The 23189-nt window shown below is 40.2% G+C and overlaps 1 protein-coding gene across 19 annotated transcripts in view; it reads left to right on the top strand.

Moving 5' to 3' along the window:
• RASAL2 (RAS protein activator like 2) overlaps positions 1-23189 on the top strand; it is a 399585-nt gene that overhangs the window by 364333 nt on the left and 12063 nt on the right. For 13 of the 19 annotated variants that reach the window (XM_086343653.1, XM_086343652.1, XM_086343651.1 and 10 more), the window contains 7 exons: positions 5128-5272; positions 5904-6140; positions 7806-8007; positions 10052-10251; positions 11713-12574; positions 20566-20700; positions 22631-22833. In XM_086343653.1, coding sequence (XP_086199779.1) covers positions 5128-5272; positions 5904-6140; positions 7806-8007; positions 10052-10251; positions 11713-12574; positions 20566-20700; positions 22631-22833 — 1984 coding nt within the window. The remainder of the gene's footprint in view (positions 1-5127; positions 5273-5903; positions 6141-7805; positions 8008-10051; positions 10252-11712; positions 12575-20565; positions 20701-22630; positions 22834-23189) is intronic. The other 6 variants (XM_086343655.1, XM_086343654.1, XM_086343650.1 and 3 more) reach the window with 1 other exon arrangement.

Genomic DNA, 23189 nt, shown 5'->3' with positions numbered 1-23189 from the left:
GATGAGATTCTTAACAGAAAGAGAACATAAAAGTAGTACTCTCGAAAGAATGAGAAATGATATTTTCACTTCACTGTATTTAACTTGAAGTTCAAGTGGGAAGTCCCAGGGGTTCTAGGCAGGACATCCCAAGACTTCTGTCTAGCTGGCTGGTGGAAGTTTAGGACTGTTACCCATGTGGAAGGAATCAGTGAAACTACCAGATTACAGGAGAAAGAGAATAGGGCCAAAGACAGATCTGGCAGTGTTCCTGGCTTATGGTGTAGAAGGAAGCAGAGGAATGTGAGAAGAGATCGGAGATAGAGGAAGTGTGCATGCCCGTGAGAAAAAAAAAAAGAAGAAGGAAAAGAGTCTTAGACACCAAGAGGAAAAAAGCATTAAGAGAGTCAGAGATTAAGGAAGGTAAAGAGTCAAAGAAAAACACGGCTGTTGATTTCGCTCATTAGTGATGCCTGGGATTGTTCTCAGGAGCCAGGTCACAGGAGGTAAAAAGTGAATGACTGCTTGAGGAACAGCAGGTAGACACTGTGTTGGACTGTGAGTGCTGGGCTCACTGTAGTAGCAGTTAATTCCTACTCTAGAGAAGTAAATTTTTTCTTCTCCTGCTTCCTATCTTCATTTTTTTTTTTTTAAGCCATATGCTTTAGTTTAAGATCTAATGGGAATTTAGAAGAATGGCGAAAATGGACTTTCATTGACTTTAGGAAAGGTACAGAATCAGTGTCATATAAAAAGCTTATTACAGTCATATCATGAATTATATATCATAATTTGCTTTAATGATTTGCACCACCTTATAAAAACCAATAATGATGCATCTCAAACAGTATTCTCTATTCTGGAGAGATAAAGAGGTAGATATTTGTTGACCATCTACTGCTTAAAAATCAAATATTCATATTCCACCATTCAATGTACTAACCAGGATTTCCAAATGAAATAATTCCTGAAGTGAAAAGGAGAGACAAGTCCTTTGATAGAACAGTTAATAATTAAATATCTGATTGGCTCATTGAGATATGAAAATTCAGTGAGCAGGGGAAGAAATTCACGTAACCCCACAAAGATCTCTGTTATCATTTTTGTAACCCAAGAGCAAGGGCCAGGGTGGTGAAAATGGGTGCTGCTTCCAAGACACAAGCAAAATTAATTAGTAAGCTTCTTCAGGACAGAGATGCTGCTGTCTTCTCCCCATCTAACTCTCCATATTTCTAAGTAGCCTTTTAATCCTAGATTCTTGGTATCTAATTTTTCTCCTGTATTTTATTTTTTTATGACAAATTCTGTTTTGAAAACAATTTACAGAATACATCTTAGCACCAGTATAAATTAAGACTTATTTTGTATAGTTCAAAATAGTAATAAGTGATTTTCCAAAAGTAACCCTGAAGAAGTGCAAAATTTTCAGTTCCCTTAGAAAGATTGTTTTTTTCATCATAGGATACTGTACTTGCTACAGCAGGAGCCTCTAATCATAAAATTAAATAAGACTTCATGGTAAGTTTTAAATAAAAAAACTTCACAGTGAAGTCTTAGTAAAACCAAAAAATCACATTAATAAGTACAGCTGAGCACTCTGAATAATTCAAGTTTTACTGTATTGCATACACTTTGGGCAAAAAAAAAAATAGATGTTATTTGCAGACTGCCTGAAGAATGCTTAGAGAAAACTGAGTTAAAAGTTGCCAATCAAATTAAAGAATATCTGCCTGCTTTTTAGCCAGTCTTCATTTATCTTGATTAAAAGCATTAATGTTGATAGCATAGACTCTGCCTCAATTAGACTTAAATCTTTCATCCATTAACCCCTTTTACTTTTCTAATTGAAATCAGATTTCGTGTTGATGTCCTGTGACACACAGGAAACACCATCTTCTGTGACATACAGAAAGGGCTCTAACATGGCCTGATTCCCACCATTGACGGCGGAGGCAAATTTCCTTTTAACAATAATATATCCATACCTATTGGCTTATTTCTACACATGAAATTTGGGTGCTAGAAAGTAATGAGATAATGAAACATTATAGAACATTGTCAGTTCAGTTCAGTCTCTCAGTCGTGTCTGACTCTTTGCAACCCCATGAATCACAGCACTCCAGGCCTCCCTGTCCATCACCAACTCCCGGAGTTCACGCAAACTCACGTCCATCGAGTCGGTGATCCCATCCAGCCATCTCATCCTCTGTCGTCCCCTTCTCCTCCTGCCCCCAATCCCTCCCATCATCAGTCTTTTCCAATGAGTCTTCGCATGAGGTGGCCAAAGTATTGGAGTTTCAGCTTCAGCATCATTCCTTCCAAAGAACACCCAGGGCTGATCTCCTTTAGAATAGACTGGTTGGATCTCCTTGCAGTCCAAGGGACTCTCAAGAGTCTTCTCCAACACCACAGTTCAAAAGCATCAATTCTTTGGCTCTCAGCTTTCTTCACAGTCCAACTCTCACATCCATACATGGCTACTGGAAAAACCATAGCCTTGACTAGATGGACCTTTGTTGGCAAAGTAATGTCTCTGCTCCCCGCCACCCCCGCTGGCCCCCGGCAAGGCCAGAGAGCAGATATGAAAGGATTAAATCTGTCTCAATAATTTGTAATCAGCTAATGGCACCCCACTCCAGTACTTTTGCCTAGAAAATCCCATGGATGGAGGAGCCTGGTAGGCTGCAGTCCATGGGGTCGCTAGAGTCGGACACGACTGAGCGACTTCACTTTCACTTTTCACTTTCATGCATTGGAGAGGGAAATGGCAACCCACTCCAGTGTTCTTGCCTGGAGAATCCCAGGGACGGGGGAGCCTGGTGGACTGCCGTCTATGGGGTCGCACAGAGTCGGACACGACTGAAGCGACTTAGCAAGCAAGCAAGCAAAACAGCCTCTAGGTGCAGATCTATAAAAGTTCACTTTTCAGTGTGGTACTTGCCACATTATCAGACACATAGGTTATAGTTTCAAAAGTGAAAAGAGTTTTCTCAATTTCGGAGGATTTTAATTATAATCAGGTAAAAGAAAAAAACTTTAGACAGTCAATTTGCTTCCAGACCCTTGAGTTATTTATTTGGTTCTTTTTTTGAAGGAAAAGAGAAAAATACTCTCAGAATTCACAAGTTAGTATTATTTCCCCCAGAATAGGTACAACTCATTAAGCCGAATATTAATGATATAAATTTAGAGGCGGATTGATCTTTACATCAAGTATTTGACATTGATGACTTAGTTTTAAATTCTGGTACTCTTTAAATGAGGTGAAATCTGTGGGCGCACAGAGCCTAGGTGACACTGAGAACGTGTTCAGTAGAAATCTTGTGAGAGTTGGTAAACAATTTGAAAGCCTTTGGTTTTTTTCACTTGATGAAAAGTTATTTTACTAACTTTGGGTTTTTTTACTTGATGAAAAGTTATTTTAAAACTACAAAGTATACATAACACTTACTGTGGGGGCCCCTACTAAGTACCCAGGCACCATATTAGACACTTTTCTTTTCATGCCCTATTCCTCACCATAGCTCCAGCAGGTTGGAGTTCTTAACACTATTTTCCAAATAAGGCACCCGAAACTCAGACCAGTTAAGTGACTTTTCAGGCCCCCCACAGTTGGCTAAGTGATGGGTCCAGGATTTGACCCTAGATCTGTCTGGTTCCAGAGCCTTTAATTGTTCTCTGCATCACTTTCTTTTCTGTGCATCATTTAAATTCCTGTCCTCCAAGCATTTTACTTCCAAATAACCACTTCCCATCCTCTATCACAGCTATTTTTTTTTAATCTTTCCTTTACCTTAGTACTAGCCATTTTGATAGAAAATACTCTTTGTTATTGCTTCTACTTCTTAATTTTTTTGTAGAAATTACTGTTCACTTCCATGATATCTATTAGTAACTAGCCTGAACTTCAGTTACTATGAACAGATTTGGAAGGAGCTTTGAAAGATCTACTCCTTTTTCATAAAGATGTATTAAAAAAAAAAAGAAAACCATACTACCATTTCTGACAACTATTTTTTGAGTTCCTGCAATGCTTTGGGGGAGAAAGCAATGGCGACCCACGCCAGTACTCTTGCCTGGAAAATCCCATGGACGGAGGAGCCTGGTAGGCTGCAGTCCATGGGGTTGCGAAGTCGGACACGACTGAGCGACTTCACTTTCACTTTTTACTTTCATGTATTGGAGAAGGAAATGGCAACCCACTCCAGCGTTCTTGCCTGGAGAAACCCAGGGATGGAGGAGCCTGGTGGGCTGCCGTCTATGGGGTCGCACAGAGTCGGGCATGACTGAAGCCACTTAGCAGCAGCAGCAGCAATGCTTTGGAAGCTACTTGATAGGCTTGGGATTTGAACTTGAATAGAACCCAGTCCCTGATCTTCAGTGGTATTCATCCTGAAGATGAGACGAGTGTGTGAACAAGTAAGCACAAAATAGCGTGAAGCATAGAACAGAACAGATACAAGGTATGGTTCATAAAGGAGGATAAACAGATTAGGTAAAGATTTGCTCTTTCAGGAAATACTGGGCATATCTCTACAAAGGATAAGATGTATGAACAGGGCATCTAAACTAAATTTATTTGGAAAAACATCCAAATTATACACAGAGATGCTGTGCTATGTGCTATGTGGAATTACTATCCCCGTTAGGAGACGTGGGCCTAGAATTACCTGAATCTGAGTTTGGCACTCAGTTTGGCACCAGTATTAGCCCTTAAAAGCTTAGGTGGGCTATTTAGTCAGACCTGGGGTATTTATTCTTCTAAAATAGTAACAACATTATTTATAACGTAGAGAGGCGTTTAATGAGTTCCTGCTAATTAAATATATTTGTGGTTTCAGGTAAAAGATGTAAAGTTGTAGCATTTTTAAAGTAGTTTCATTATTCTTTTTATAAATATCATGATGGCAATGTTAATGAGTGCTGTTTTTCCACTTCAGGATAAGGAAAATAAACATGACATGTAGGAGGTGGTAAATCTTAGCTTCCAAAACAATAACCTTTCGTGAACAGTCTTGTGCCTTCCGTGTCAGGCACCAGAAAGAGTTCCCTATTACAGTTTAGTACAGAAATCCTAAATTCTTTTGTACTATTCAGGAAGACACTATTTATAGTTATCCGATCCATCATCATCTCATCTTCAAATAGGGGAGTTCATCAAAGCTTTGTATGAGTCAGATGAAAACTGTGAAGTGGATCCCAGCAAATGTTCATCCAGTGAACTTCTGGACCATCAGAGCAACCTGAAAATGTGCTGTGAGCTGGCTTTCTGCAAGATCATCAACTCTTACTGGTGAGCTGCTGTCAGTGCTTCATTCCCTGCTTATGGAACTTGACTTTTTTCATATGAAAGTTATCACAGTGTTAACTGTCATTTCCCAACCAAAGGAAGAGAAGTTGAAAGTTTCCCTAACACAGTTTTGTCTAAAATCTAAACCTATATTGTAAGAAGTCCCCCTGAACTATCTACATAAATGTAATCTTTCCCCAGAATATTAACCCCACATCCTCGAATACCAAAAGTACTTTAAGGACTTTTAAACATATTTACTAGTGTCAAAACAGATACGTTAATGATTTCTGATCACTATTCTCACCAGCAGTCAGTAAGATTTTAGATTTGTGATGAGCAGTCTGTAGAGAGATTACGCTGAGCTAGAGTAAACCAAATGGGTTAGTCAGGAGCTGCATGCCATCTTCCCACTTTGCAAAACCTTGTTTACACTAGTTCCTGAGATTTACAGCATCAGGTTTCTGGTCTCCATCTGGATGTCTATGATTTGTCCACCACCTCTCAGCCGTGATCAACGGAGTTCTCTCTATTATTCCCTCCTCATAGTCTGACTCTGTGGGGCCACAGTGGGATCCACCCGGGCTTTTTTGGGTTCTAGTACTTTTACCTTTGGTCTTTCTTTCTTCCCCAGTGTTTTTCCTCGTGAGCTGAAAGAAGTGTTTGCATCCTGGAAGCAGCAGTGCCTGAACCGCGGCAAGCAGGACATCAGCGAGAGGCTCATCAGCGCCTCGCTGTTTCTCCGTTTTCTGTGCCCGGCCATCATGTCTCCCAGTCTCTTCAACCTCATGCAGGAGTATCCTGATGACCGCACATCTCGGACTCTGACTCTCATTGCCAAGGTCATCCAGAACCTGGCCAACTTTGCCAAGTAGGCGGAGCTACCGTAACCACTTTCTCAAAACGTCACTTAAAAGTACATGAGGCTTAACCTTTAGATGAGCATGGGCCACCTCATCACTCATGTTACATGGTTTTCATCGTGATGTTATTAAAAACAGCAAAAAGATTGACATCACTTTGAATATTCACTTTGTAGAGGAATAGTTAAGTAATCCATGCATCCAATGGAATATATGCAGCTACTACAAAATATGTTTATGAATAGTATGGAAAATGATAAAGATATAATTATATTAAATGAAAAGTGCTATTTAAAAAAAGAGATAGCCAAAAAGAGAGGACACCAAATGGTGTATATGCTTTTATCCCCCAATATGATATTGCAAAAACCTAAATATAAGAAAGTTGGGAAGGAATTGGCCTGACCCCTTCAAAAAAGTCAATATCATGAAAAATGGAAAAGATGAAGTGGGGACTATTTTGGATAAAAGAGACAAGGCAGTGTTTGGATCTGAATTGGAAAAAAAATTATTAAAATCATTTTGGAAATAACTGGTGAAATAGGAACTCTATGTGAGATGATTTATAAATAACATTTTCTTAAAGTTTCAGTGTGATAATGGCATTCGTATGTGTAAGAGTTATTCATTATTCTAGAGAAGTAGGTACTAATGTACTTAGGGGTTATATCTGCAGCTTAGTTTAAAATGGTTCAGTCAAAAAAAGAGACGGTGAAAACAGACTTGGCAAAATGTGAACGGTTGGTTAAGTAGGTAAATGGCATATGGGTGTACACTGTATATTCTTTGAAATTTTCTGTAGTTTTAAACTTTTTCAAAAAGAAGTTAGGAGAAATCAGCTGGAGAAGAAATGCACTGAACTGTAAACAGCAGATATGTTTGGGTGGTAGAGCTGGTATAGCCATCCTTTTTTCTTTCCACTTTTCAGTGTTTTCAAATTTTTCTTAAGTTTGTGTAATTTTTATAGTTTATAGGAAATAATTTTAAGAAATCACTGAGAAGCAGTTCACACTGGCAGAATTGATCCCAGATTCTCTTAATATTGAAGCTTAAGTATGTTTCTAGTAGCAGTGTATTGAAGGGAAAAATTAGAACTTCAGTGAAGCACTGTTTTCTAGCATGTGGCTCTTGGAAAGTGCATGAGTTTAACTTTGTGTGCACAACATATATGCCAACAGAGGAATCTATTTTTACCCATATTTGATCTAATTCTTATAAAAATTGTTGCTAGTTTATTTTAGAACATGTTCTTTGGATTTAAGCTAGGCCCAGAAGATAGCTACAACCTAGACAGACAAAGAAGAGAGGAAATTCTCTAGTAGACATAAATAGCATAAGCAAAGGTTTGGAGAAGAAAAGAAGTATACTATATTTGGGAGATTTTGAAGAAGCTAGTGATACTGAGGTTTATACTGATAATGTTGATACTGGCTTTAAATACCAGGGAAAAAGGACATTGTCTTTACCCTATAGAGAATAGAAAGCTATTCAAAGTTTTTGAGTATTAATGTAATATTAAGAAAGTATGTTTTAATACTTATCACTTACAAATAATAAAACAAATTAGTCACCTCCCTAAAAAAAAAAGTATAGCTCTGTGTAAAGTCAATTCAAAATGATCACATCTCTTTTCCTGAATATGTTCTTTCTCATTTTCTCTCCCTCTACTTCAGATTTGGTAACAAGGAGGAATACATGGCATTCATGAATGATTTTTTAGAACATGAATGGGGTGGAATGAAGCGCTTTCTTTTGGAGATCTCTAATCCAGACACCATCTCAAACACCCCAGGCTTTGATGGTTACATTGATCTGGGCCGAGAGCTTTCAGTTTTGCATTCCTTACTGTGGGAAGTAGTTTCCCAACTTGATAAGGTAAAGTAGGCTGGAAGGGCAATGGGGGATGGGAGGCAGAGCGCCCTGAGCCACATGAATTGTGGAGTGTCTACGGAGTGATAACATTCGTGCTCTCTGCTAGTTGAAAGCAACCTTTTGACCTAGAAGTCTGGGAGGAGATTGTTATTATTTCTGAGTAAAATGTGTGCCCTAACCAACCAGGAAATTCTAGAAAGTCATGAAATTATTAACATTTATTTTAAAGTAGTTACCTTGATTAATGGGGTATATATTTCTATAAATATGTGTGTGTATTTGCCTAGAAACTAATATTGAATATTGATGTGTGATGTGTTATTCATGGAGTGTAGAATGAGACGAAACCTCATATAGTAATTTCTAACAAAAGTGTGGACTTAAGAAAATACTGAGACTATCGTGTTTAAGTAACTTACCATGAGATTTATTTTATCATGCAAGTCAGAGGGTTTACTATAACTATTGGTGTCTATAGAGTTATACGGGATCTGAAAATCCTTATTTTTTTCCTCTGCAGATGTGAATTAATATAGAAAATGATCATTTTAATCCTTTATTTTCTGACTATAAGCTAAAAAGTATATATCATATTAATAACTAAATGTATACCTGTCAATCATTTTCTTCCTTCTGGAATTTTGCAAAGAGGAATAGAATTTATTATGGAAAACAGTCTAACATATTTTGGCTAGGTTTATCATAATAATTATTTATAGGTGTTTTTGTTTGCCACAGGTACTTTATAGGTATCTGTGGTGGTATGTTAGAATAAATTCAGACAACAAAATTATTTAAATTATTTTTCTGTAATTGTTTTCCTCCATTTCCTATTACCTTTAAAAATGACACACCAATAAAATGGGGAAGAAGAGAGTAAAACTTATTAAAAAAGACTAGTTTCCTAAGGAAATATAAATGGTAGGGTTTCCACTGGTACTAACACATTTATAAAATAATACTGTTTCTTATTCTTATGGACCCATTAGATTTTAAGTTGCGGCTATGCTAAGGGTAAATTCCTTGAAAAAGAATCTTGGCTCAAGAGAGTCGAACGAGTAAAGACGTTCTTCAGATGGCCTTTGTCCTCAACCAGGAGTCTACTGATTGTTGAGGAGACAAGGAAAACCCAGAGGCAGCCATATAAAACTACCTAATCGTTAAGGATTCCCGTAATACCCCGTGAGAATGAGAATTCCCCAAAGGAAAAAATGATTGAGATGGATAAAGCAAGTTGTAAAAGGTTATTCTTCACTGAATAACACCATCAGTGGGCTGTGGATACAGTTATATCTTGTGAAATCAACCTGGTTTATTCAGGGGCAAAGTCTTTTTAACAGGCTTTACTGTGTAAACACATTTTCTCCTTTTTAATTAATCTGTTTGGTCTTGGGAACCAGCAGTACCTCTAGATGTATCTCATAGAGTTTACCTGATCTTGCTGTTTAAACAAAAACATTGTCTTGCTGATGCAAATTCAGTTGGCAGTAGGTCAGCATTCCCAAGGTTAAATGACTAGTGGATGACAGTGATCAACTGTGTGGCCTGCAGTGCTCTGGACCCCTGAATGCATCACCTTCTTGTATGCTGGCATGCATTTCTTTCCTCACATGGTCCCTTCTCTTTGAAAGTTTCATCACACTAGCCAGCCCTCTAGTCCCAAATTCCTTTTTGGTTAGAAGGTGTTTGGTTCTTCCCCTCCCTTCCCCTCCCTTGATCTACCAACCTCCCAAAGATGTAGTTTGCTTTGCATGCCTATTTTAGTTGGAATGGCAGTAGTTTGGTTGTTTTGAGCATGTCTTTTAATTTTTATTTGCATAATCCTAATTTCTATTTCCTTTCTTTCCTCAATGTCTGCTGCATCTTGTTTCGCCTCCTCCATTCATCTCGACGCCATGGTTCTGCTGCTCCATAACAATGCATTATGAACCTGCCACTCCCATACGCAAACACCTACCCTTCCCTTCAACCTCCACCCCTCCATCAATGGCATCGTTGTCCCAAAAACAATCTGTGGTGGATATCGCAATGCTTATTATCCAATTAGGGTGAAAATTCCTTCCTACAGGCAACCGTGGCAAAATTGGGACCTCTCCCTCGTGTTCTTGCTGATATTACCAAATCTCTGACTAATCCTACACCAATACAACAGCAACTGAGACGCTTCACTGAGCATAACTCCAGTCCAAATGTCAGTGGAAGCCTGTCCTCTGGGCTGCAGAAAATATTTGAAGACCCTACTGACAGGTATGAACTTAGTAAAGAACTGGAACTGCTTACCTCAGAGGGAGATGATGTTTAGAGATTTGTGGGGAAATCTATTGAACTTCATTCTTGAATTTACAGCTTTAAACTCATGAGCAATTGAAAAGAATCTTCTGAGATAAATCCAATTGTTTGTCATAATAATACACATAATCTAGGATACTTTTCTCCTAAAATGATATTGTAGAGTTATATTCAAAAAACTTATTTAGATAAAAAAGCCTGGGCTTCCCTGGTGGCTCAGAAGGTAAAGAATCTGCCTGTAATGCAGGAGCCCCAGGTTCAATCCCTGAGTCAGGAAGATCCCCTGGAGAAGAGAATGGCTACCCACTCCAGTGTTCTTGCCTAGAGAATCCCATGGACAGAGGAGCCTGGCAGGCTATAGTTTCAGATAGGACTGAGTGATTTAAAAAAACATATGTCCTGCCTAATAGAAGACTAAGGGCTCTATGAAATTGGTATTTTCATGTATTGTAGCACTCAGAGATCTGAGAACCTCAGTTGAAATCAATTTAGAACTGGCTGTGTCAGGCCACATGGCACCCCACTCCAGTACTCTTGCCTGGAAAATCCCATGGATGGAGGAGCCCGGTAGGCTACAGTCCATGGGGTCGCGAAGAGTCGGACACGACTGAGCAACTTCACTTTCACTTTTCACTTTCATGCATTGGAGAAGGAAATGGCAACCCACTCCAGTGTTCTTGGCTGGAGAATCCCAGGGATGGGGGAGCCTGGTGGGCTACTGTCTATGGGGTCACACAAAGTCAGACACAACTGAAGTGACTTAGCAGCAGCAGTGTCAGCTGGACAGGTGGATACAATGTTAACACGTAGACTTTGTTTTCTATATTGGTAAGACCTGTGCCTGTAGTAGGGATCCTTTGGTTGTACACTGAGGGCTTCTGGAAGGGTTGCTGCTGCTGCTAAGTCGCTAAAGTCATGTCCGATTCTGTGCAACCCCATGGACTGCAGCCTACCAGGAAGGGTTAGACAGAACCAATTAACTGTGAATTGGAATACCTCGGGTAGTTTAAAACCTAAGTAGGAAATGATTGGAATTCTAGTAAAAATCTAAGACAGGGAGGGAGGTGGTTCTCACAGTATTATCCCCTGCTGCTGCTGCTAAGTCACTTCAGTCGTGTCTGACTCTGTGTGACCCCATAGACGGTAGCCACTGGGCTCTCCCGTCCCTGGGATTCTCCAGGCAAGAACACTGGAGTGGGTTGCCGTTTCCTTCTCCAGTATTACCCCTACCTTTGACGAAAAACTGAAAATGTTGGATCTTATTCTGAGTATTGTGATGATGAAATCTGGGCTTAGAAATTAGTAAGGAAGACTCACCGGGCCTGTGAGCTTTCTGAGGAGTTTATATGCCTGAGTTGAGGAAATCTTAACTGTTAAATTTGCCTCAGGAGTAATGAAGGGTCCTTTCCTTTTTCACAGTGATTTGCACAAACTAAAATCCCCAAGCCAGGACAACACAGACAGTTATTTCAGAGGGAAGACATTATTGCTGGTCCAGCAAGCCTCCTCCCAGAGCATGACTTACTCGGAAAAGGATGAAAAGGAAAGTAGCCTCCCCAATGGCCGCAGCATCTCCCTCATGGACCTTCAGGAGACGCACGCTGCCCAAGCGGAGCATCCGTCTGTGATACTCGACGTGCCCATGCGCTTGACCGGAAGCCAGCTCTCCATAACTCAGGTGGCCAGCATCAAGCAACTGCGGGAGACCCAGAGCACCCCCCAGAGTGCACCCCAAGTGCGAAGGCCCCTGCACCCAGCCTTGAACCAGCCAGGCAGCCTCCAGCCCCTGTCCTTCCAGAACCCTGTCTATCACCTCAGTAACCCCATTCCTGCAATGCCAAAGGCCTCTGTGGACTCCAGTTTGGAGAACCTAAGCACTGCCAGTTCCAGGAGCCAAAGTAACAGTGAAGACTTCAAACTCAGCGGACCCAGCAACAGCAGCATGGAGGACTTCACCAAACGGAGCACGCAGAGTGAGGACTTCTCCAGGCGCCACACCATGCCCGACAGACACATACCTCTCGCCCTGCCGCGGCAGAACAGCACGGGGCAGACCCAGCTCCGGAAGCTGGACCCGGCGGGGCTGGGCGCCCGAGCCAAAGCCCCGCCGTCCCTGCCGCACAGCGCCTCCCTGCGGAGCACCGGGAGCATGTCGGTGGCGTCAGCGGCTCTGGTGGCCGAGCCCCTGCAGAACGGGAGCCGGTCCCGACAGCAGTCCTCTTCCTCCAGAGAGAGCCCGGTCCCCAAAGTGAGAGCCATCCAGAGGCAGCAGACCCAGCAGGTAGGGACGAGCGCCAGAGCGGGACCGCCCTCCGCTTGGTCCTGCTGTGTCCTCGGTTCTCTGTCCATACATCACTGGGAAATGCCGTCACTAACAGGGTTTCGGCTTAAAACGATCTTCTGCAACCTTTTAATGGAAAGAGGAAATGAAAAGTTTGGGAGGTTTCTGGCTAGGTGAGGTAGCAGAATGTAGCCTGACTCAACACGCAGGCACCTTTCCATCTCTTCAAGCAGCTGAGCTACCTCTCAGCATCTAGCACAAATCTGTGATGCTGAGGGAATGGTTGGAAACTTAAGATATGAAATCTACAGCCCAGATCAACTAGGATGTGTTTTGGGAATCTGCACATTTATCCTCCTTATTTTTTTCCCTTAAGATTCCACACTAAAGTTTTGCATTCTGAGCCAAGAGTTTGATATACCTACTCTCTACTCCACACCCCAGTTGCCTCTGGAAATAGCAAGTCCCATGTGCCTTTTCCTGAAAATGACTAGAAAAATAAGCTGAACACCTGTAGAGGCAAGGTAAAGGAGAGAGGTCATAATATAGAAAGAAACACAGGTGGTTGACAAGTATTCACTAAATGGTTATGCAAATCTGTTCTTTCTCTGTTTACATGGACAAGCCCAGCTAGTATCACATCTAAACTTAATATAAGATTATCAAACTTTTTTCTTCACAAATAAGAAAGGTTTCTTAAGAATTTAATCATTTCTTCCTTACATATTACATTTTGAGGCACCTAGACATATTTTGCTCTCGAAATAAACTAAGAGTACATATATACATATCTTACTTTCATCTAAAAAAGAACCTTCTCCTAAAAAGCTTCATTGAATTTTTTTTGAAAACTAATCATTAAACAAGTGATTAAACAAGTTCTATGACAAATCCTTTAGTCAGCAGAATCACTGGTCAGAGGAGACTGCAATGAGACACCAATGTATCTCTTTAATATATTTCCATTTTTATAGATAGGCATTTACTGATTTGGCTCTTTCTGCCTCCTCTCTGCTGTAATCAGAGCCCTTGCCACTACTTTGATAATTATTGGTTTTTTGTTTTTTGTTTTTTTAAGTAGAATGTTTACAGAATCCTTGGATACAGAAGTAGAAGAAGGGATGAAAAACTTAGGTAGATTCTGGTAGCCAAGTTCCTGGGCAAAACCTCCTAGTTGGTCACTTCTTTTCTGAGAAATACTTTTTCTTCAGTCTTAAATTTTTCATATTTTTTTTGTTATATTTCCAAAAATCTCATCAATTCATTTGATTAAATGCACATTTTCATTTAAAGAAAAGGAAAAAAGAAAATTTACATAAAGATTATATAATTTTTTTCCTTTCTTTGAATGAAAATGCTTTTCTATATATCTTTTGTGTGTGTATATATGTTTTATATACATTTAATTTGTGTTAGGAAGCTGTCAGTCTTTCACATCTAATTGTGAATAAGTTTCCACACTTGCTTTTATGCTAGCTTCTAGTCGAGATCAGCCCCTTTCAGAGAACTGAAGTGTTTATTGAGAGGAGAAGAGAAAAGTAATTTTAGAGATGGATTACTGTGTAGAGGTAAGTGTCTACATGGGGCATTAAGTGCAACATGAAGGCCCTGAGGATGAGAGCAGGAGTAGAGAAGAATATCAGATTGGCAGAGAGGGGCAAGACAGGGCAGAGGGCCCTCTGCCTACTTTGCAAAGTTGGACTTAGTTCAAACCCTAAACAGAAAAGAAGAATGCTTACCCTTCCCTGCTTTATCATGTTGTCCTCAGTTCCCAGGATCCATGATTCAGACTATTTATAGATATTGTAAATCAAATAGCCTTTTGTGTGACCACCTGAAACTGTCATTTATAATATCTCTGCTATATGGAAATTTAACACCTATCATGGCAGCACTACATGATTCTATGTGGGAATAGAAAACTTTCCAGATGGATGAAGGTAGCAAATGAAAATGGTCTTCAGACACCAATTAAAATGCTTTCTAGCCATAGCCATTAATGAGCTTGGGAACGTCTCTGTTACATTGTCCTGAAGTGGGGCATAGCCGTAGCAAGATGCCCCAGCACAACTTTAAATATTCATCTCTGGCTGTGCCTTTGCTGGTAATGCCACTGTCATGTCAGTTAAACTGGAAATCGCTGTATTTTGATTGCTCATATTTCTGGGTTTTTTCCTAACACTGACTTTTTCTATGCAGATGGTTTATTCTTTCAAGCTTATGTTGTTGTTGTTGTTGTTGTTGTTCGGTTCTTTTTTTTTTTTTCCTGCTTGCTTTTCTCATCTCATTCCTATGAAGCCTAGATGTTCTATCTAATCAGCACATTTTTTATATAAATTCCTTTACATATTTTAATTGCAAATTATTATGCTGGAGAATTCTTCTCTCCCCCAGTACTGGAGGATTTCTTTGGGGGATTGTTCTACAGGCATTTATACTTATTGGAGGCTTTGTCCCATGCAAATTCCATTTGTATCTTGGCACAAAGGAGCAGCCATTGTTGACAATGTAACTAGCTTCAGTCCTTCTCCATCCACTGAGTAGGAAGTTGAACAATCTACAGAGAAGGAATATTTTAGGAAGCCATCTTTTAATTTTTGGACCCTTTTTGGCTTTTTAATAATTTTCCTCTTCATCTTTTTTGATCTGTCATATACTCTGTGTGCATAATAGACTTTATTTACAATATATGAGTTGTACAGATACAATATGTTACCTAACCTTAGAAATTCCAATTTGAAGATGCTTTTTAACTAGGTATTTGCCAAGTCTATTAGAATGATGCTACAGTTTTCACTTTGGGATTTGTTGAACCCTCCACCGAAGAACTGATGCTTTTGAACTGTGGTGTTGGAGAAGACTCTTGAGAGTCCCTTGGACTGCAAGGAGATCCAACCAGTCCATTCTGAAGGAGATCAGCCCTGGGATTTCTTTGGAAGGAATGATGCTAAAGCTGAAACTCCAGTACTTTGGCCACCTCATGTGAAGAGTTGACTCATTGGAAAAGACTCTGATGCTGGGAGGGATTGGGGGCAAGAGGAGAAGGGGACGACAGAGGATGCGATGGCTGGATGGCATCACTGACTCGATGGACGGGAGTCTCAGTGAACTCTGGGAGTTGGTGATGGACAGGGAGGCCTGGTGTGCTGCGATTCATGGGGTCGCAAAGAGTCGGACACGACTGAGCGACTGATCTGATCTGATCTGATCCCCTAACCAACCTCTTCTAGGATTCTCAGAGTTTACTGATTTAGTCAGCCCTTTCTTTGGTGTTGATAGGAGAAGTGGCCTTCATTTTTGGGAACCTGATTATTTCAGATTAGGAGGAAGTTGAAAGTAGCACGTCTTATTTATGTCTAGTAACTAAACAGGGAACTGGCCTATTCTCAGTCAGCCTCAAGCATAGCCAGGCTAACCAAGATCAATGGAAACTGCTTTCTCTGGCCCTTTTTGCCCTAAAACAAATTATTTTTCCCAGAGACACCCTATATAAGCTCTATCTCAGAAGGATGATATTCCTGTTAGGAATTCCTGCTCCTTCTCATTTTATCTTTTTCATCTTTTATGATCCACTGTTGAACGTCAGTGGAGAAAATGTTCTTCTGAAGGCTATAGCTAAGCAACTTATCAATCTCTCCTCTCAATTTGTTTGACTATAAACTAGAAGAAATAAATTTTGTTATCTTATAAAGGAGATGGAACAATCTCTGAGAAAAAGCCCTTTGATGTACTTCCAAAGGATTGGAGGAAAAACATAGGGTATCTTTCTCCTAGTGATAAATTGTACTTTGGTATGAATTCTAAAGAAAATCCAAAGTAATAGTAAATGGATGATATTTTATTGAGCATCCATTGCACAATGACATAGTCACTACCATTCAAAAAAAAAAATCCTGTGACATATGGGGCCATGCTTCAAGGGTTGAGAGTCTAATTAAGAAATAAGACCAGCATTCATAAGACCAGTAAAATAAATATAAAAGACAGTATTTAGTTCTTTCATTTGAAGAATATATTATAATAAAAATAATTTTTAAATAAATATCACCTCCATTGTCTTCCAGTATAGATAACTATTTCTTATTTGTTCAGTATTATTTTTTCTGTTTTTATAATCAGTTCAGTCAGTTCAATTGCTCAGTTGTGTACGACTCTGCAACCCCATGGACTGCAGCACACCAGGCTTCCGTATCCATCACCCACTCCCTGAGCGTGCTGAAACTCATGTCCATCACCTTTATGTTGCCATCCAAGCATCTCATCCTCTGTCATCCCCTTCTCCTGCCTTCAATCTTTCCCAGCATCAGGGTCTTTTCCAACGAGTCAGTTCTTTGCATCAGGTGGCCAAAGTATTTCAGCTTCAGCATCAGTCCTTCCAGTGAATATTCAGGACTGATTTCCTTTAGAATTGACTGGTTTGATCTCCTTGCAGAGATTTAGTCGGCCCTTTCTAGGTTTTATCATAAATACAAGTAGTTCTGTTAGTCTGATTTAGTTTTTCAAAACTTACTGACCACCTACCATATGCCATGGGGCATCCTAGGTGGTGCTAGTAAAGAACCCACCTGCCAGTGCAGGAGATGTAAGAGATGCGGGTTTGATCCCTGGGAAGATCCCCCCTGGAGAAGGGAATGGCTACCCACTCCAGTATTCTTACCTAGAGAATACCATGGACAGAGGAGCCTGGGGGGCTACAGTTCATAGAGTCAAAAAGAGTTGGACATGACTGAAGCAACTTAGCATGCATGCACTGTAGGCCGTGCAAAGTGCTAGGAATATATATTAGGAAAAACAGATTTAACCAGTAAAATAGGAATAGGGTGAAATGCCCAGTTCCCATTGTACCCTCTTATAATTCACTGGACATAGTCCCTGTGCTGATACGGTAGCTACCACCACCACCAGTGAAATGAACTAACTCTTGCTTTTCCAACTTCTCACTTTACAGTTAGTGCCTGGATTACCTAAGGAGTTGTTTTCAATATGCTTCTAGGGGCTAAGATCTCTCCTTAGTATGTTCTTAGGGATACTGTTAGTTTGTAGTGCATTTATTGGCACTCATTAATTAATTCCTTGTAACAAATCACAGGGAAGGAAAGTTCTTTCAAGCAACATATTGTGAACTATAAAGCAGAAAGCTATTAAATTAGCTTCCTTGAAGTTGTAAATTACAAACAGTAAAGTTACTCATTTTAGCAACTGCTTTATCTCAAGCAGCAATTGAAAAGAAAATCCTGGTTTCACAGAAGAGCAGCTTTGCCGTACCCTGTGTAGTGAAGTGATAAGATTATGAAATTAAAAAGACATTTGTCTCCTCTAAGTATGGACTTTCTATTAATTTTTAAAGACTCAGAACCATAATATTTTGCCTTTCAGGTGTACATACGTCAAGTAAAACCTAAACCCCTTGTTAAACTATTTTTCTCTGCCAATACTAAAGCAATGTATTGTGCTTTACTTTCAAAATCCAGTAGAGGGAGAACCCAGGGTGTGTGTGTGTGAAGGAACTTGTGGTTTACAAACTGCTTTTATATGCTCTCTCATTTGTTTCTCATAATAACTTTTGAAGTAGATAGTTATCACCTATTTTAATATAAATGAATTCTATAGATCAGTGTTCCCAAAGTGTGATACTCAATTTAAGTATACAAGTTATTTAATCACGTAATTATGTTAATGTATATTAGAAAAATATTTGACTATTAATATGAATTATTTATAAATATATATAAACATCAAACTCATGATTTTACTGATAATATTGCTTAGCAAACTGGAAATGGTTGTTTTATTATTGATTATAATAAATAATATGTCAGTGATGATGTGGTTATGACAAAAATAACGAGAATGATCCACAAATGAATGAAGCATAAGAAGCATCCCTACCACAGTGGCAATGAAGGTAGACTTTGAGAACTGAGGGGACTGCAGTTTAAGACATGTTTATGTTTTTCTTGAGACAGTGGAGAAAATGGCTTTAAAGAAGGAATTTCTAGAAGTTCATTCCCAGTTGCTTATGTGTACCACAGGCATGAAGCCATTTTTATAGATGCATATCCGTCATCTGTATAAATCAACCAAACCAGGTTCTTCTTCAAATCTTTAAGAAATACCTTCATGCTTTTTAAAATTGTATTCTATCTCTTTCTGACTGCACTGGGTCTTCACTGCTGCGTACAGGCTTTCTCTAGCTGCAGCGCTCAGGCATCTCCTTGCCGGGGCTTCTCTTGTCGTGGAGCACAGGCTCTGGAGCGCTTGAGCTCAGAAGTTGGTGGCTCACGGGCTTAGTCACCCCACAGCATGTGGGATCTTCCCCGACCCGAGACTGAACCTGCGTCCCCTACATTGGCAGGCGGATCGTAACCACTGGATCGCCAAGGGAAGCCCCTCCTACTACTTTTGTATGAATATTTTTCAGTCTGCCCAAATAACCTTTTTGCTTTTGCATCCACTTTTTTTTTCATCTAGTCTTTCTAAACCTCAAAGTGATCAAAATACCCCTTATTTTAAAATATCTATATATTTAGAGTTTAACCAGGTTTTATTCCAGAACAAGATAAAGATTCTTAAGGCTTATAGCTCTGCATGAGAGAGAAAATTCCCTTCCAACTATTTATAGAGTATTGCTCCTCAAAGTAGAAATTGATTTTAATTATAAAAAGGCTAACTCACAGAAAATGCTTTTTTCTATCTGTTTCTCAGGAAAGCTAGAGAAAAATAACTTGCTGTCTATTTCCAGCATTGTTTAGGAAGGAACCACTATGTTCAGTCGTTATTGTTTAGTCACCAAGTCATGTCTGACTCTTTGCAGCCCCGTGGACTACAGCATGCCAGGCTCCTCTGCCCATGGGATTTCCCAGGCCAGAATACTGGAGTGGGTTGCCATTTCCTACTCCAGGGGATCTTCCCGACCCAGAAATCGAGCCACCCACGTCTCCTACAGTGCTGGAGGATTGTTTACCTCTGAGCCACCAGGAAAACCCAGTAGTAGCCTAATACAAATTGTCATATCCAGTGCAAGGTTTCTAAGATAAATATAGTAATAACATCTAAGTTCTATAGTACTCTGTAGTTTCCAAAGAATTTTTACATACATTGTATTATTCCATCCTCGGAACTCCCAGGGAGATGCTCGGGATAGGTACTGATGGTGGTGGTAACCCTACTCAATAGATGGAAAAAAGTATCTAAGAGATTAAGGGACAGGGTAAGTGGTAGAGTTGCTACTCAAGGCCAGAATTCTTTTCATTCTGCATCCTTTTCTGTTGCCCTTACAAAAGGGCAATTTATCTAGCTCTCCTAACTGGATAGAAATATCCCTTGGACTAGGCTGATATCCATTGTTGTGATGCTATATTCATCAAGAAACTTTCTGGTAAAATATGGACTTATGGATCTTAACCCATCAAGAAGTCAGTGCTCTATAAAAATGACCAATATCAAAACACCAGTATCGAAAAGTGATTTTTTCTCTTTCCCTAAATGGCTGATGTGAAAATTAAGAACTTGGCATTCTGATATATAAATCGGTTAGCTACCTTGTGAGTTGTTTAGCATTAAACGGTTCCTTGGTTCCTGAGCATTCCTGGTTAAACAGGTGTTTCCTCACCCGAGCAGTCAGCCATCAAGTTGCATTTTCTCTCTCTCCTCTGTGAACACTGTAATTTCATTAGGTAATGACCTAATGAAACCACTGGACTAATTAACAGTTTTAAGGCCTTGGCTTTTCCTGTTTGGGGGTGGGGGGGTGGTGTGGGGAGGCAGATTCTTAGAAGTGATTTCTGTTTACAATATTTCTGAATATTTATTCTTATACCAATGGATATCCTCTTCTCTCACCCCCAGCCCTGGCAGTAATATTATTTAGAACTGAGAGCATTTATCAGAAAACAGGGATCACAGTTATGCCTTCCAAGAATAGCTGTCTTTGTGGAACATAACTGCAGATGAGCTCTTTCGGGAAATGCTAACGGGTATTTCTGATGCAGGTTCAGTCACCTGTGGACTCCGCCACAATGTCCCCAGTCGAGAGGACAGCAGCCTGGGTCCTGAACAATGGGCAGTATGAAGAGGACGTGGAAGAGACTGAGCAAAATCAGGACGAAGCCAAGCATGCTGAGAAGGTAGGATGTAGTCTGCGCTTATTGACTTACTGTCCCCACTGGTAGACCACACACAGGGTCATCTAGTCAGGAACATGATCTCCCCAAGTTCAGCTCCACCTCTTATGTTAACCCTTCGATGCATATTCATGTATATTATTTCAGTAGTGGCTGCATGTGAAAATATGCAGAGATGTCCATCAAGTTGACATCAAGCTCTAGTGCAAGGGGAGAATGCATTCTAATATATATTTTGTTTTAATATGGGTTCCCTGAATTTCAAGAAAATTCTGTTATTCATTTCTAATCATTTTAAGTGAATATTTCGTGTTTCTGTATAACTAAACACGTCCAAAATTACCCTTGGACTAGACTTCCTTTCTATATCTTTGTAGTGATTTTGCCTTTTTTTGTTTCCTTTTCTCCTTTTCTGGATAAAGAATTTGTAATGCTATAGATGATTTTTAAAAGACATCAACATCAAAAGAAAAAAACTGAAAAAAAAGACACTAACTATTGCTTCAGTTTTGTTAAGAAAAGTTGACATGAAGAAAAAGGATTATGACACAAGAACCATGATGTCATGTACAGCATTATCTCATTTAATTAGCCAGACAACTAGCTTCTGTTTATCAGCATAATCCTAAAAGCTGTGCTTATTGATGCAGTCTGCCTCTTCAGACTGTGTAAGAACTGTCATCTTTGACCTTCTGGATTAATAAGCATAGTGTAGGACCATGACATTGGATAGGCAGAAGCTAATTGTCCAATTGTTGATTAAATGAGATATGACATGAAAATACATTGCATTTTACAAAGCAACATATAGGTTTATCATTAATGACTAACAAATTTGAGTAGACCATATACAAGAAAACTTAATGCTTCTTACCTCATCCAGAAATTTGACATTCCAGTTATTCAGACCCCAACCACAGTAGCTTCAGTACAAAAAAGGACCAGGTAACCAATTGAATTCTATGAAACTTGAGTGAAAGTTTGTTATATAAAACTTTGGTGAGAAAACAGGCGTATATATGTGTTCCAACAAGCAGTGGCAAATTGGGCAGATGAACAGCATCATAAAAGTGGGCCAAGAGGCAGTGTTAAAGAACACGTGGGCCTTTTGCTTAGAGCCTGTGACCTGAGTGTTACGCTTCCATGGACAGGGAGGAAGTAGCAATAACATATTGTGCTATAAAAGTATTGATTTAGTAGCTTGTCAGTACAGAAGTGCTGCTTGCTCTTTAAAGGGCTGATTCTAAGGGTGAAAGAATGGCAATCTGATGAGTCAAGCCATGTCAGAGATCCTACAACACAGGAGATGCTACAGAAGCCTTTCTCTTGTAGACAGCTGGCTTTTGGCTTATTTTAAGCTTCTAAGTGCCTGCCTGGCCTTCTTTTTTTTTTCCTGTTCCCGTTGGATACCATCACAGATTGGTATTGATGTGGCTTGCAGCAACCTCTAGTTTAGTGTGGAGAATGATATATAAATATATACATTTGGAATGCAGAGTTAAGGAGGCAGGCAGAGCTCCATTACCATGTATGCCTGGGGATCATTTTGAAGAGTATCAGCAGCCATGGAATGGCTGCTCACACAGCATCCAGCTATACTGCTTAGGGTTTGATAAAAAAAAATCAATCACTGACATCTAAAACCAGGGTAGCTCTAGTTTTTCTCTCCTTGTCTTCGGCACCTCTTCTCTTCTGCTCTCCCTGGTGACTCAGATGGTAAAGAATCTGCCTGCAATGCTGGAGAGAGACCTGGGTTCTATCCTTGGGGTCAGGAAAATCCCCTGGAGAAGGAAATGGCAACTCACTCTGGTATTCTTGCCTGGAAAGTCCCATGGACAGAGAGGAGCCTGGCGGGCTGCAGTCCATGGGGTCACAAAGAGTCAGACGCAACTGAGCGACTAACACTTTCCCTTTTCTTTGTCCTCTGCTCTAGTACGAACAGGAAATCACCAAACTGAAGGAGCGCCTGCGCGTGTCCAGCCGGCGACTCGAGGAGTATGAGCGCCGGTTGCTAGTCCAGGAGCAGCAGATGCAGAAGCTGCTGCTGGAGTACAAGGCCCGGCTGGAGGACAGCGAGGAGCGGCTGCGCAGGCAGCAGGAGGAGAAGGACAGCCAGATGAAGAGCATCATCAGCAGGTCAGAGGCCGCCTGGGAGCGGACGTGGGCTGGCTCGGGGCACGAAGAGGCGGGATGATGGCTAGAGGATCCTAAAGCAAGCACTGCGTGTCCTCCGTGATACTCTCTACAGGGGTGAAGGCTGGCTGTATCTCTTACACTTTTCCACATGTGAGACCTTAGTGCACTTCCTCTGAGGTAGCCAAATTTTCTTTAGTTGTAACAATCAGAAACAGTTAAAACTTAGTGACTCACTTAAGAGGTCTTAGAGCAAAACTGAATTTTAAAAGTGTCAGTATCCAGCGTCCAAGACTAATTTAGATTTTTACAAGTCCAGAGAGGTCTAAGACACTGCACATCTTTAGAGCCAGAGAATC

Source organism: Bos grunniens, chromosome 16 (genome assembly GCF_055505025.1).
Source record: "Bos grunniens cultivar Pamir isolate PY7600 chromosome 16, Bosgru_T2T1.0, whole genome shotgun sequence".
Lineage (NCBI taxonomy): Eukaryota > Metazoa > Chordata > Mammalia > Artiodactyla > Bovidae > Bos > Bos grunniens.
This window is presented reverse-complemented; position numbering and strand designations above follow the sequence as displayed.